Source organism: Grus americana, chromosome 13 (genome assembly GCF_028858705.1).
Source record: "Grus americana isolate bGruAme1 chromosome 13, bGruAme1.mat, whole genome shotgun sequence".
NCBI classification, from domain to species: Eukaryota; Metazoa; Chordata; class Aves; order Gruiformes; family Gruidae; genus Grus; species Grus americana.
In genome coordinates, this window is record NC_072864.1 from 12135738 (window position 1) to 12152115 (window position 16378).

The window sequence follows — 16378 nt, forward strand, 5'->3', positions numbered from 1 at the left end:
ATCCCACAAAATGGTTTGATCAAATTTTGATCAAATGCTAGTTGTGTATTCTCTGTAGCATGCTACTAGTTAGGGAACTGTTGGAAAAGTTCCTTTTATTTTGGAGACATGTAAATTTTTGTGACCAAGTTGTGAGTTCTTCCCATCCCAGTCTGTATTGCCCTTTGTTCTGTACAGAATCCATAAACTTCACAAATTTTCTTTTTTAAGAAAAAAAAAAAGTAATAAAAAAGCCACCACAAAAGCACTGACGATAACATCCCATATAGGAGGGTACTTTTATATAGAGATTTCAAGGCCATTTAACTCTGTGAGGAAAACTTCGCCTAAGAATTTACATTATCTCAACTTTTAACATCAATACAACTGTAATATTTTCAATTTTTTTGAAGAAGGTATGTTCATCATTATTATTATTATTGCTAATTATAATGAAGATTCACTTCTGTTAGAGAAATGGATGAAAGATTGACCCATTTATTATTTCATCCTATTCAAGACATCCATGCCTGCATTGGAATTCAGATACAGAAACTTCTTACCCCACGGGTTTTATGCTGAAGGAGAATTGCAAATGCTTGAAATCTCAGTTGCATTTGAGGAATGGGAGAAACAATTACTCTGTAGTACTTCAGATGAGTTTATTTTGTTTCAGGTAAATGGTTCTGCCTTTCTGATGGGCCACCAGAGCTTTCTCAGTAGCACTGTTCTACCTCAGATGGCATTTCCTCAGCCTTTTTTCCCCCTCTTCTGTGCTTCAGTGCGTGTTAGGGATAGATGTTTTATTTTTGGAAGGTCTTGTGCCTGTTCCATTCTGTGGGTGAATAGAAGAGTAATCCTGCCCTGGACCCTGAAGAAGTTTGTCAGTCTGAAATTGCTACTGACTGTTGGTGTGAAGGGGGAGGAGGGGAAGGTGAGTATGGCTACTCTGCAGCTGACAATACCATGCTGCTTGATTGAAGGAGGCATAAATGGAGATGGTGTATTAACGTGTGAGGCTGATGATTTGTGTCTCCTTAATTACTTGCAGGATGAAATGGAGAAGGTCACTTTAGTGGTTATCATAGGGCACTTGGATTTTTCATTCTGAGTCTCCAGTAGTCTTCCTAATTGATCCTGGACTCCGGTTTCCCCATAAGGCAACCAGTTTCTCTAAAAGGATATCAGGAAGGTACAATATTGTGTTTATAAAGTTTTTCAGTCTTGGGTGGGAAGTCTAAGGAAAATGCACTGTTTTATAAGAAAAGTAACCATTATTCACAGTCTCATAAAATTTGAGTTATATGACTAATACAGAGAATCTTTTTTTTTTCTTTTCTTGAATCTCAAATCACTTATTCAATCTTAAGAATCATTCTGTGTACTACATAAACACAGCTAATGCCTGTTTTATATTGTGTTTGACATTATTCTTGAAAGCACAATTCTGTTTTGAAGAGAAACTGCTTAGTGTATTAACTTTTTCTGCAACATACCTGATTTATGTAGTCAGTTAACTTTAATGATAAAATTGAGTTTTATGGTTGTTTTAGTTTTACTTATGCCAAAAATCCAACACTGTTAAATAGATGTTGGATTCTATTTCTTTCTGTTTATTACCAGAAGCATTCTCTAGGTAAGCTACATTTCACCGAAAAAAAATTGTTTTGCCTTTACAATTCTGGAGGTATTGGGGAGCTGATTAATTGTGACTAAAGATGTAACTTTAGGCCAGTGACGTTGCTCAAGGGTGCAAGCTGAGGGCAAAACTGGGATTTTATAATACATAGCTACCTAGAAATCAACAAGAAAATATTTTCAGCAGGCACCCGAGTGCTGGGAGAGGCTGTTTGAGATGTGTGACAAGCTGCAGGCCATCACCTCTGCACTGGTGCCCGGGTAAGTGGGCAAAGAACTTGGCTCCTGGGGAAGGTGGGGGCTTGAGGAGGTAGAGCAAGCGGCGAGATTATCCTCTTTATGCGATAATTTGGGTTGACGGCTACTTCTAACCCCGCAGGGACGCCCTAAGCCAGATGCACGGGACAGTTGATTCTGTGTGAACCTGGACGCGCGCACCGCTGCCTGCAGAAGGCAGGGCGGCGGTGACTGCCCCGACCCCAGCGCAGCTCCCGGCCCGGGGCTCTGCGGCGCTGCCTCCCGGCCCCGGCCCTGCCCCGCGGCTCCGGCCCCTCCCCGCCCGCCCACTCGCCGCGCCGCTGCGGGGAGCGGCGGGACAGCGCCGCGCAGCCCGGCCGGCAGCCGCCGCCGCTCGCAGCCGTCATGGGCCCCCGCGGAGCCCTGCGCGTCGCCGGTTGCCTACTGCTGTGCTGGGCTCTGGCCGCCGCCCGCGCCGCCCCGCGGAGGAGACCCTCGTTCGGCGGCCACGTCGCGGAGAACCGTCCGGCGGGCACGCGTGTGCGCGGGCTGAGCATCCCCTTGACGCGGCTGGGGCCCGAGCCCTGGTGCGCCAAGGTGCAGGGGCGCCGCTGGCACCTGCAGCTGCTGGGCGAGGGCCACTCGCACTTCCAGGTGTCGCTGCACGCCCGCACCGCCCGCGTCTGGCTGCGCACCAGCCGCCCGCTGGACCGCGAGGCGCGGGCGCTCTACTCCTTCCGCCTGGGCTTGTGCTGCAAGCGCTGCCTGCCCCGCGGCGCCACGGCCGCCGAGCTGGCCGCCCTCACCGTCCGCGTGCTGGACGACAACGACAACGCGCCGCGCTTCGTGGGGGGGCCGCGCCCCGGCGTCACGCAGCTCCGCGTGGAGGAGACGCTGGCGCTCAAGTCCCAGGTGTGGCAGGCGCGCGCCGAGGACGCGGACGCGGGTGCCAACGCGGAGCTGCGCTACTTCGCCCTCCCGCGCAGCGCGCACTTCTTCGTGGTGCCGCGCAGCGGGCGCGTGGTGCTGGTGCGCTCCCTGCTCCACCTGCGCGCCCCTATCCCGCTGCGCCTCTACGCGCGGGACCGCGGGCGGCCGGCGCTGCTCAGCGACCCCCTGGAGCTGGAAGTGCTGCCCCAGCCCAAGCGGCTCCCGCCGCTCCGCGCTGCCACCCGCCGCCGCCGGGCCGTGCTGCCGCCCGCCGCGCCCCTGGCGCTCTCCCTGCCCGAGGACGCCCGTCCGGGCAGCCGCCTGGCGACGCTGGCCCCGTCGCGCTTCGCCTCTGCCTGGTTCGAGCTGGTGTCGCCGCCCGTCGAGGAGTCGCCGGTGCGCGTGGAGCGGGAGAGCGGCGAGGTGACGCTCGCCACGGCCCTGGACAGGGAGGCGGCGGCCGCCTGGGAGCTTGTCGTCCGCGTCCTGGAGCGCCGAGGTAGGTGCGGGCGTGAGGCCGCGGGATGCTCCTCCCCGCGGTTGCGGCCGCAAAAAAAGTTGCGTCTTACACAAAGTAGCGGTCTTGTCCCATGAGTGAGCTGGAGGATAGTTTGTCTTTCAGAGTAAAAAGTCCCCAAGTGACAGCAAGCGCACAGCGATGGTTTAGCATCAGGTGTCGTGCTGTTGTATTGTGGGCTGTAGTTTTGATCTCTTAAACCTGTAAATTATTAATATTGAAACACTTTAGGTGACAAGAAGCATTACATATTTTACTGAATATGAACTGTACAGCTACATAACATGCTTGGAGCAGTAAGGTGGTTATTAGAATTTAACTGTTTCACCTGTTAAAATTCTTTGTCATTAATGAGCAGCATGGAAAATGGGTAGTGTAACCACACATATATGTTATATACATGTTGAGACAAAGCATGTTAGATATACCATGCTTCTTACACAGAAGTATTTTCTATTAAAATGCTTCCCAAAGCTCAGATCCTGTAAATGCTTAACTTGTAGCATGCAGCTAAAGTCACAGTTTTGGGTTGTTATTAAAGTTAGCAGCTGAAGTCACAGAGTTTTGAGTTGTTATTAAAGTTAAGCATGTTTGGCGCACAAGAATGATGTGAGTTTTTGTAAGATTGGTGCTGTTGCATTTATGTGGCTGCTTTTTTAAAAAAAATCTGAGTTCAATGTGCACCATTAAAATGGCATATTTATGATTTAATTGTCATCATTCAGAGGCTTTTACTCAAGTTAAATAGCTCATTTTAATTATCTTTGGCTGATAGCATCCATTACTTTTTAAAATTATTTTTTCATTTTGAATTGTTATCTTGGTTAATATTTTTCACCTATGAAAATACAGCATAGTTTAAGGACATTTTGAATTCATCGGATGGTGGATATCTGTGTGCATTCACCGTGTCTCTTGTTATTTTCGTGTTACTTGTAACAGTGTTCTGAAGATTGTCTAGAATTTGGGTATTCTGGAGAAAAGTGTATCAGCAGAAATGAATTGGTTGGCTTGATTTCATCTTGCAAAGGTTTAGAAAGGGGTTTGTATTAAGTGACTTGTAGCACTTGTGAAAACTATCAACTTCTGTTAGCCACAGAGTAGCGCGGGCAGGAGAGCTGAAAGGCTTCCCACGCTATCCATTTCCTTCATCTCTTCTGTTTTCTGACTGAGGGGCAGCCCATAGGAGTGAGGCAGTGTATTCCTTGGTGTCTGTTAATCCCTGAGGATGCCTGCAGGGATTCTAATTAGTGCTGACAGTTTCAGTGACATGGATACTCCCCCCTGTGAAGCAGGCTAGATCACCAACTCATTTAACTCGGGTTCTGAGGAACAACTCTCAAATCCTTCTCTCGTTCTCGCTTGGTTTTTGTCATGCCTATCGCTGTAGCATATTGATGTCAGTCACTCGTCCTGGCTTTATGCTGTGTTGGCTGCTAACCAGGAGGTTGATAGACCAATTGCCAAAACACAAACGCTTTCTGTGTCCTATCTTCACTACTGCTCAATCTTGAGCAATGCTACATGCCAAAAGGGATGTCATTACTCAGAGGCAGTGACAAAATCTGTTGGGTCAATCTGAGTGTGCTTCTGGGATGTTCACCCATTCTGTCATGTAGCTCAAGTTTCAGCCCTTTGTTGGTGTCACAGTTCCCTCTGTCAGGATCATGAAGATGTTGTTAGAGGAATGGTAGCTAACCTTGCCCCCGGTTACTGCTACTCTCACCTTTTTGATAGTTTTTACCCTTATCTAGTTTGAATATAAAAGTCTGAGATTGCCTGGAACAAAGCTTGTCACTCTGTCATGCCAGAGATTTCTTTTCCAAAGCAATGCTTGCTAACATCATTTGAAAAAAAAAAAAAAAAAGAACCAACTTTAACTTATTTTCAGGGATTTTTTTCACCATCTTGTAGTTGTACTAAACAGTTTGGAGTGTTTTCCGCTAGCCTGATATATTACTCCTCCACAAGTACAGCCATAAAAAAATATACTTCAACCCAGGCAATGATGTCAAGGGTAAGACAAGATTTTTAGATTCTTTAGCATATAAAGTCTAGGCTCTTTGTCCTTTATCTTTTCAGTGTAGTTTATTACAATTCATTTGTAATGTGCGCTTCATTATCTGTAGTAGTAAAGAATGCTTAAAAGCATTGTGGCACAAGTGGTCCTAATACATCTCTAGGAAGAAAAACTGATATTTTTTTTTCTTTTTTCTGATGGAGCATTCTCAAAATAGTAGCAACAGGGCTGTTATATAGTAATAAGGCAATGATCAGCAGTGTTTCTTCCTAGTTTATGTGACAGCCCTCACCCTTTAGTTCATAAATGGGGCTGTGTAAGAAATGCCCTGTTCATGAATTAGTTTTTATTCAGAGGAGCACAAAGGACATGTAACAGACTGCACATTTGTTTATTTTTTCTCTTCAACTAAGATAGAATTTTAAATACTTTGCTGTTTGCTTCCTCTCAATTCTGTCCTGGATGATCAACACAGCAGTGTGTCCAGGGCTGGCGTTCCCTTGAAGTAAATACTGTTCCAGATGCGACCAGACCTTTAGCATCTCAGTATCCAGATAATCTTCCACATGTTTATAGAAGAAGGGTTTTCTCACTCTGAGTTGCAGCTTGTTGAAGGTATGAGCTAACCTACCAGTGTAACAGGTTAACTCCTCACTACGTGGAGTATTTCTTAGTAGAATCATATGGTGTGAGATAGGCTTGGCACTGGTATACATTTACCTGCATCAGGGGTAGCTTTGAGGGGCATTTGCAGCATGAACAACTCTTTGGCATGCAGGGTTGGGTTTTTTTGCAAAGCTGCAGTTGAGCTTTAAGATTTATTGGAGTGATGTGGATGAATCACTATTACCTCTATTGTCACTGCCAGTGCAGCTACATGCTGTAGTTACATTTTGACTGGACATATTTTGTTCATTATTTCTTTTTTTTTAAATGTAAATACAAAAAAAAAAAAGGTATTCTTTGAAATAATAAGTAGTTATTTTGTGTATTTTAGTGCTATGGCAAAATTAACTGCAATCTGTAGAGGAAATAGTATGTTACTAGTTCTGTTTATTCACTGTGTATCTTTTTGTGGCCATTTGATAGTTTGTAGACTTAGTTTTAACATAGTTTATATGTTTTCTGGAAACAGTATACTGGAAAGCGGCAACAGGAAAATCTGGACCTATAGTGGAAAGTGTATTTTTTTTATGGCTGTACTTGTGGAGGAGTAGTAATTCCAGGCCCTGGACAAAGAGAGGAGATACTGTCTTGTTTTGTAGTTCAAGTTCAGGTGTGTTCCTCCTATGAATTCTTAGAAGGAAGGTTTAAAACCAGGCAGAAGCCAGTTTTAAGAAATAGAAAACAGATCACTGATCAGTCAAGCCTGCTGGATTGGTAGGATGTTACCTTCCAGATTAGGGCTGACCTGTCCAACATATTTGTCAGGTCTTGGAGTGCAGTAACCGGTCTTGCAGCTCCCTGAGTTAGGCTGCCCACGTTCAAGGCCAGCTCTGACATGATGCAGCCAGCTAACCTTGGGTCAGACAGTCAGTTGTCACAAGCCTTGTCTGTGGCCTCTGCCCTATGTCTTGGGAGTTGCGCTTAAGCTCAGGTCTTTTCCTGAGCTCCTGTGGGGTTGTGCTGTACCTGGCCATGTATCTTGCTGACCCTGACACTGCCTTGCTGACTTGGCTTCCCAGTTTGACCCGAGACCTGCCTCTTCACTGCAAATCTGTCTGGTGACCACTGGACTGTTGGATGAAGCAGGTTTGTATCTCAGGATCTGCTCTGCTATTCTTACTCAGTGACAGTGAGGTCCTTGCTTGCCTTGCTGTCACCCTTGACTCCTATTTCATATTACCCTGCAGAGCAGCTTGTCCTCGCTGCTCCTTGGCAGTTAAATTCTGCAACTTCAGCAGCAGGGTACGTGCATTTGTATAAAATATTCTCTGTACCTTGACTACCTTGAGAGCTTAAATTGCTCTGCCTGGACATTGGCCAGAAAATTTAATGTTGGGAGACCTGAAACCACACATTTGAAATTAAAACATGGCCCAACAATATTTATGTTTTTCGTAATTTACAAATGTGTTGGCCAAAAGAAGAAAAACAAACAAAACATAACAAACAAGCCTCACAACCCCAAACTAAAAAGAAACGCCAGGAAAAACTCATACATTAGTTTGAGTAAGAAGATGCTAAACGGAATTCCAGAATTTCGGGGCTTAACTTCATGAGCATGTTTTTTTCACACATGGCCCTTGATGAGCAAATTCCTCTAGTGACCCCATTGGTCACTCAGCCCTGGGCTATATTCTAATTCAAGTTAACCTTGCCTGGCAAGAAGTGATGGTTATGCTCACATTTTCTGCAGCATGTCAGATTTTATCCCATCTCATTTATTGGGACACAATTTATTTAGTTTTCACAAAACCCTAATACTTTAAGTTTTTACTCAGTGAACAGAAGGTAAAATTTGTTAGACTGTCATACACATCAATATTTTAACATAGAGCTAGCATTTCATTTGAGGAGCCATTATTCCATTAATGCTTGAGGAAAGTGCATGAAAGATCCCGTCTCTCTAATCCTCTGTTGTCTCAAGCTCCTTTGACCTTACTTCATCCATGGGCATTAGCTTTGTAATCCCCTGTTGTTCATTTTTTCTTATCAGAGGATTTACTAAGGGTGATGTTTGACATGCTCTCCAAGTAGTTAACAGCAGTCACTTACATTTTAAGTATATTTGTCCTGTTTAAATTGGCATATAGAGTGGAGATACCAATTTTAGCGATATGTGTATTTTAAACCTTGAAGGTTTTCATGCTTGGAAGCCAAGGATCATCTATTTTAATTTTATCTGAGGCCCTAGTCTCTTACTAGGTGTATTGATTCTGTGGGGATCATCCCTAAGAATTAAGTAGCTTCTGGGTGATACTTTGTCTTTTACAATTCTTATTACCTCTTTTATGAATTACAACCATGTTAACAGTTACACATCAAGCTGGGCCTAAATTAAAATCATCATCTATTACCCAGCAAATGTGTTTCGTTAAACTGCAATGGATTGCATGCTATTGAGTCAAAAGGGAATGTACATTCTGTGTGCATTCGGGACAACTATGGGTGTTTACAGGATTGGAATGTTGCTTATTTGTGATAGACAGGAATGTCTAGGGAAGCTTTAGAGCACCGTGTTGATGTTTATTCAGTCTGAATGTTTTGATACTATATGCTTTCTACTGCAAATAGTCAGATTAAAAATATCTGTGAGACTACTGGGTCTTGAACACCAAAGCTATTTAGATCTTCTGGCTGTTTATCATCTCAAACATTCAATTTCTGCAAAAGAAATAAGCTTGCTTTTTTGTTACGATCAAAATTTCCACACAAATCTCTTAATCTGATGGAAGTAGTAAATTATAGAACATATGGATAGGATCTTCCTCAAAGCTGGTTTATAACATCTCCAGTTGGACATTGATTCTCTGACTGACATGGCAATTATGTTACACTTTATTTGATTATGAAATAGTTTTATTTCAGTTTTTCCTAACCTTTCTTTCAGTTAGTCTCCTAAGTATCCAAATTTGTAGATAAGAATATCTTTAAACCTTCTTGGTATGTTTGAGTTTAGGTTTTACAGTAAAAGAGAGACTGAGACTTAGCCCACAGTAAATTTTCCTTTGACTTCAAAGTGTTTTGGTGTAAGTAGGGGACAAATTCAGTACTTTGAAGACACTTTCCTTTTGATTCACTTAATAATATACAATGTTTTAGACATAAACTCCACTTATTTTTTTCTTTTTCTGATGAAAGAGTTTGTAATTTCTTAAATAGGAAATTTGATTGCCTTAGATGATTAATCTTATACATATACAATTTTTTTACTTCTTTAAATGAGAAGTGCATATAAAAGGTCAGTATTAAGGAAGTGCCAGCTTTGGGATAAGGACAGTTGGGGGCGACAGAGCAGAAAAGGGTTGAAATAGGTGAGAAAGGCTTTATATGACAGCTTACTGCTCAGCACAGTTTGAAATGGAAGCTGAGATTCGTCAGTCTTCCCTACTGCAAAAAAATGTTTGTGAAGTTTCACAGCCTAGTGTCCTTTCTCCTTGCAATAACAGTGCACTAGGCAGATACCAGCTTATTGCTTTTTCCTAGCCCTAATGACAAGAGTTCTGTGTGGTACGGGTAGGCTTCAGTTTACTGATGATGCATATAAATGTTGATACATGATAATGATTTCCTGTCTTTCATGTGTTTAGGTTTGCAGTCCAGATAATGTTAGTTCAAAAGACTTTCTGTGCATAACGATACAAAGAAGTACAGCAGGCTGTGTTGGTGAGGCTACTGATTGTGGTGTCTTTTTTGGGTTTTTTGTTTTTTTTTTTTCCTTGCACATGATGGGCTACAGAGAAACAAACCAGATTTTCCCCAAGAAATTATAAGGAAAATTTCAAGAGAACTTCCCATCTTACAGTGGTACAGTAGCTGCTACCTCTTTAGCTAAGTTCTCTCCTTATGATAATGTTTTCTGACAATCAATAATCATTTATTGAGACACATGTTTTGTTATTAAAGATGTCTGTTGTGATTATTACTTTGTAGTCATTATTTCACATCTGGGCACGCTTGGTTTTTCTGTCTGCCACTCTCAGCGGATGGATACCACACTGGGAAGTCCCGGATAACATGGTTATCACTTTGTTCTCTTTTAATTGGTAATTTATATTAAGATCTACTCTGCCATGATCATTTAGCTCCTCTGATGCCTTCTTTACTTTTGTGCTTTTGTTTTCTGGTTTGCTTTAATTTCTATTTTAAAAGCGAGATGAGGGTAAGGACCAGAGACATGACAGACTGTCATCATTCTATCTGCAAGAAAGATAAGGCATATTAGGAGGGAACGTGGGCTGTCCACAGCTTGAGCCCATCAAAGTTATCTCTTTAGAAGGTTTCTGTTTCATGAATGAGCAAAATACTGTCCTTAAAAGTAGCCCATCATACACTTCATGAATTTTCAGAAATGACAGTAGAGAAATGTTCGTGCATAATTGTCCTATTTTTTGAAGGGTATACTGTAGGACTGGGTACAGTAACCAGTAGCTTGTATCTCATGTTATGGTATGAAAATGGGAACAGATATTTCTCCTGATTGCAACTAGAGGCTTAGGACATTAAGGCTTTTTTCTGGAAATGTATCTTTCCAAACTTTAAGTCAGTAGATACTTTACATGAAGACATATTATAGAGGAGGGTGTTAAAAGAGTTCAGTATGATATTTGCAAAGCTTCCTCAAAACAACAATGTCCTCTCAACCAACCCCAAAATATTTTACTTGTAGTAACCCAAACAAATAACAAACCCCTGAGTTTAAAAAAAAAAAACCCGTGTCTATTTAAGGTAAAAGTCTTAGAAGTTGGAGCGACTTAAAAACCAAAATACTAACTTGAATACTTAATTTGTTGATAGATGTAGATCAGAATGTAATAGTGGTATTGACCTATAGGCTTGTAAGACTTTTAACACTCTCATAATCGCCTTTTAAAAATAAATTGAAATGACCTAAAAATGCCAGGAGCAACCTAGCTTCTCACCCATTATTGTTTAATCATAATAATATAATACGTCTTCCCTCAGTATATTCAAGGAATGTTTAATATTTGTCCACAATTGTAGAGACATGTTCAGTCAAGTACATATTCTACAATGTCACATTTTTTAAATCAGAATGTCTGGCATTGTCAGTTTTATCAATTATACTGATGCAGAGAAGCCTACATTTTTCACGAATACAAAGATTTTATTTTCAAGTCTCGTCTTACAGAAGTATCCATTGGATTTTTGAGAGAAAAGACAGTGATATAATCTTAATGAAAGCAGAAGTCTGGGAATACGTTTGATTTCATAGATTGACAGCATCTTTTATAATTTGACATGGTGAAAAGAGATGGGGTTAGAGGCAACTCCAACCTATGGTATTTGAAATTGCAATCAAACTATTTCAGCATGCATGATTTTCAAGGCTTGGTTTAAACAGTGTAACATTCAGAAGTTGTTGTTAACTGAATGAATTATTAAAGCCCTCTCCTCCTTCCTCCCACCCTTGGTGTAACAATATAAGCAGGTGGGAGAATATTTTTTTTTCAGTTGCTGTATGAAATGACAGGATTTGTCAGTTTGCAGTATATGTGTGCAATCCAGTGACTATAACCCGCCTTCTTTGTCAGGCTGGAGGAGCTAGGTCATGTTACTTTTCCTTGAAACCCTCTCCTAGAAAATTAATGGTGAACACTACAAAAGAGTTTTTTCAGATAAACCTGGATTCGGTAGACCAATAAACTAGTGAAGAACCTAATGAAGAAAGGAACCATTATCTGATCAAGACATTTGATCATTTCTTGTAATTTTCTGTATGTTCTTCAATTTTGACAAGTCTTTAATTTGGACTCCCCTAGGGGTTCCTTCTAAATACTAAATCCCTCTATATGTCTTAAATTTGATGTGAAAAATTACTAATTATTTTACAAGCTTGTGACACCCTTTTTAATTTACAATGGTTTAAGTTACAATGTATGTAACCCATTCTTCATAGTATATGAGTATTAAGGTCTTTTCTTGTTGTGTTTCTTGTTTGTTTTTTTTAAATAAGATCAGTGTATTTTATTACACAAATGTGGTTTGTATCTCACCAAAGGATCCTATTTCTAACTTTGAATAGTTAATTTAAAATGTTATGTTTTCTTCTATATATTTAACTCTTCCTTTATTGAAGTTTTTCAATCTTAACAACTGTGCTTAATGAGGCACTGTCTGCCTTTTGATTGTGGAGATTTGGAAAAAGGAATCTAGCGAGGAGGCTGACAGCAGACGCTGTCCTTGATCTGCACTGCTGTTTCCTGAAAGGCATTTGAGTGAGATATTTTCATGCTTTTTCTTGGAGAAGTGACTTCATTTCAAGAAAGTGAATTTTGTCTTAAACTAGGAATATTTTAGATATTGCACAAATCCTGTCTGCATTATGGCTTGGACCTTGTGGAATTGCAGGAATGTTATTGGATGTACAGCAATTCTGATTTTACTAAATCAGTTTCCTCAGATAGCTGAGGTGACCTATGTTTTTTACATGTATTGAAAGGTTAAATGGGTGTAGTGCTAAAATTAGTCTAACATAAAGTGAGGAAAGTCTAACACCTAGAGACATTATGTAGATAAACTGTGACATTCTTTGAAATGCTTCTGCTGTAGAAACTAACAGTTGGATTATGTTGATTCTTATGCAGAGTATGTTGGTAGAGAGCTGACTTCATTAGCTGTATGGATCTAGAAAATTGCCTACAGGCAGACCTAAAGAAAGCTATTCTAGAGAGTCTTTCACTATTTTTTTTTTTGTTAGTTAGTTACTGCTGCTTTTAAAGAACATTTTTGCTATGGTTAAAGTTCCCAACAAGTCACTTAATATTTTGCTTATGTATTTTTTTTTTCCCAAAGGATGAAAATTGTGAGTCATGGCATATTATATATTTCCTGTGAGCAGAAACTTGGGCCAGCTAGTGTATTACATTACCTAATGTAGTTCGAATTCAGAGTAGGCAGTATAATAATCCTTCTGTTTATCAGTTTTCAACCACAGATAGGCATGAAAAATAAGCAATTATAGATACATACCTGTGATGAGGTTTCAGCAGTGGATTATGAAGATTGATTTTGGTGATAGGAAATGAATTATGTGCAGCAAGAGCCATCTTGAGTTTTATCTCTTGTTGCTTAGTATCTGTGAGAAAGCAATTTAAATTTTTCCGTTGTCTGAAGCTAAGGAAGAAAATCTGTCAAATGCAAAATCTGCATGTGTGCCAACAATGTAATTAGCAGAACTATTCTTTTAGTAGGATTTTTTTTTAATGGGTGTCTTTGTGTAAGATCTCTATGGTGTGCCTGGCTTGAAAGTCAAGTATCTAGTGTTCAGTATTGAGGAAATTCTTGTTGGTAATGTATTACAAAACAGTTTTTGAAATTTCTTTTAGGGATAATTAAGTCTGTGTTAGATTCCTGATTTAGGATCTCAGTAGTGTGTTGACTTACACTGCTGAATATAGTTGCAGGTATCTACACTTCTTGTTGGGGTCTAGTATGTGGAACAGATAATTTAAGTAGGACCTGTCTGTGTGTTTGTAGGACTTAACCCAAATCCACAGAGGATTACCAGTTTTAAGCTGTTTCTGCTAAGATTTGAGTGGAATTATAACATTATTTCTCCTATAATGTAGCAATATTACTGCATATGTACTACTTATATACTACTAATAAACTACTATTAATCATAATATACAAATGCAGATATGTAATAATGTATTACTACTATTAATATACTGATGTACATTAATATATCTGCAAGATACATATGGGGGGATGTTTTGATGGTAGGAGACATTGAGACACCTGAACTGTTGAGAGATTTATGTTTCTAAAATTTCCTTACACTGACTTGAAGCACAAATCATTTTCATAAATAGGGAAGAAAATTACTTTTATATACCTTATTAAAAATTAGTTAAAGGTTTGGATTAAGCTTCATTCTGTAGGAAAACACAACTATTCTGTAGGCAAGCAGCTGTGTCGGTTACAAAGTATAAGAGGCTGCATTTTGTAATGTATGTGTCATGATAATTACAACAAATGAAAAACTTTCAAATATTTGCTGCACTCATTAGAATGTGGAGTTATGCTTTAAAAAATCATATTCATGAATATATACTTTGAAATTCTTAATGTGTTGTCCTGCTAGACATACACATATTACACATTATTGTCCACGTCAGTCTCTTCATCACACTCATTGTCCTCTGGCAAGTCCTTGTCCAATCGTGCTTCACTGGGCACCCTGATGTTGTTTCTACAAGTTGTCAGGTCACATTTGTAGGTCTCTGTGCAGAGAAGTGTGGTCCTGTTCGGTGTTTCTGTTACAGTTTTTGCTCTGATATATGGTACACAGTGAAGGGAAAACTTACAGTAATTTTCCTCCAGACTACCTTTATCTGAAAGCAAAATCATGATGATTTATTTAGTATTTTTGCTTATGAATCAGATTGCCTATGGTTGATGGAAGAAGATAACATACAAATAAGATCTGTAAAGTCATATGCAGTAAAAACATATACTGGTCAAGAGAGGCACTTATGCCTGTCTCTTCCATTATGTGCATTGTGGTTCCTGCTGACTATCCTAACAAAATTCTTAAGAGTATTCAGATGCTTGAGAGGTAACCAACATATCGCTGACAGCTTTGATCTTGCCAAGATGTCAAATGACATTAAGGTCTCTTAACTATTAAAACAGAAGTACCTAGAGGAACGTACCCAAGTCCAATTTTAGTTTTTGATTAATAAAGTTTGCTAGAGCATGTGAGGATTAATCTCAGTCCTGACGCAGTTTTCTACAGTTTCCTTACAAGAAATATTTCTCAGTTATAATTATGTACTAACTGTAATTAAGTACCAGCATATTAATGTTCAGTGAACTGACGATCAGTAAGTGACAAGAGTGGAATTTATATCCAGTTTTATTACTACTTGTTCAATAAAAATCAGTTATTCTTCAATTGTGATCTATTTTTTAAGTAGAGGAGTACATGCATCTTAAGAACTTGAGCAAAACCCAAAATGAGTTCACAAGTTGATTAGGATATTGATTTCCAGATGCCAGAGAGACAAAGATCAGTAACCTTTCTACTCCTGGCAGGCTTACCACAGTGGCATTCAAATCCTCAATAGATCTTGCTATTATAGAGGCAGATTTTCAAAGGTTCTTAATTCAGTTTCTAATTTAGTGCTTGCTATTTTAAGCCTGCAGTATGCCCAGGCAAACTAAGCTAATAGTGAGTATTTACAAACTTGTGACAGCTTCCACAAGACCTGTTCTTTTGAGAAGAGAGAGGCAATTTTGACACTAATGTCTCCCTTTTGCACTTACTCTTTTTGGACAACCTTTTAATTAAAATCTTGGGAGCATTCAAGCAGACACTGTTCTCATTTGGCACTTCTCATTTAGAACCTACCCTGTTGTGGGTCGCCATGGTGTATTTCAACCTCAGACTCAGGTCAACAAGTTCCCTCCTCTGCAGTTTCTTCAGGTGTCTTGGACTGGCTGCCCTGGGACTTTTGGAACGCGCACTCTGACATGAAACACGTCTCTTTGCAACGCATCTGGTTCTATTTAGTGTGGTAGTGGGAAATAATACCCATGCTGCTACTTTTTACATCATGATTTTTGGATGTTTTTTTGGTGCTCTTTCTGGCTTCTTTTGTGCTATACAGACAAGAAGGCATGCAGCTGCTTTGACAGAGCTGTCTAAATGTTGAAGGGAATTATAGCTGGCTGACTAAGAGGACAGTGCAATAGTAGCATGGGCTACAGTAGTCTCACCTCAGTGTCAGTCTGTTTTTGTAATGAGGCAATTCAAGCTTATCTTTGGAAACTTTGGCTTCACGTGCAATGTTATAAAGAACATTCGGCTAGAGAAAGCTGAATTGAGCATCCTTACACCATGCCTCCCAGCACTTCTGGCTGCAGAAGTGCAATACATACCACACACAGTTTGTCTCAGCTAGAGTTGAAAAGACTTTGTAAGACTTGGATGTACATGGTAACTCAGAGTTTTTCCATGAAAATGTAAAAATGCATGTTGCATGTATCCACGATGGTGCAAAGCATGTTTAAGATTCTTTTTGTAGAAACTGATCGCTTCTGTGATGTACTGTTTGATAAATTAGAAATTTGGTTTTGCTGTAGCCACTGTTTTTTCATATGTGCGATCTTAAGCTAATATATTCTCTGGAACATTAGATTCTGAGTACAGGATAAAAATACAAATAAATTAATTTAGATTTAACAAGTTACTGTCAATACACTTTCTGTTGCTCTTTAGAGAAAGAGTCACAGTTCAAAAATTCAGATGAATTAATACAGTTTTACAAGTTTAACTACGAAGAACTTCTGTGATTATCTTGGATGAATGCTGATTTTTCTATTAAGAGAATTTTCTGGATAAGAACAGAAAGTACTCAAAGGTC

The 16378-nt window shown here is 40.1% G+C and overlaps 1 protein-coding gene across 1 annotated transcript in view; it reads left to right on the top strand.

Moving 5' to 3' along the window:
- The first annotated feature begins 2259 nt into the window (after window positions 1-2259).
- Window positions 2260-16378, top strand: part of LOC129212237 (neural-cadherin-like) — a 62709-nt gene continuing 48590 nt past the window's right edge. The window contains exon 1 of the mRNA XM_054840560.1: window positions 2260-3283. Coding sequence (XP_054696535.1) covers window positions 2260-3283 — 1024 coding nt within the window. The remainder of the gene's footprint in view (window positions 3284-16378) is intronic.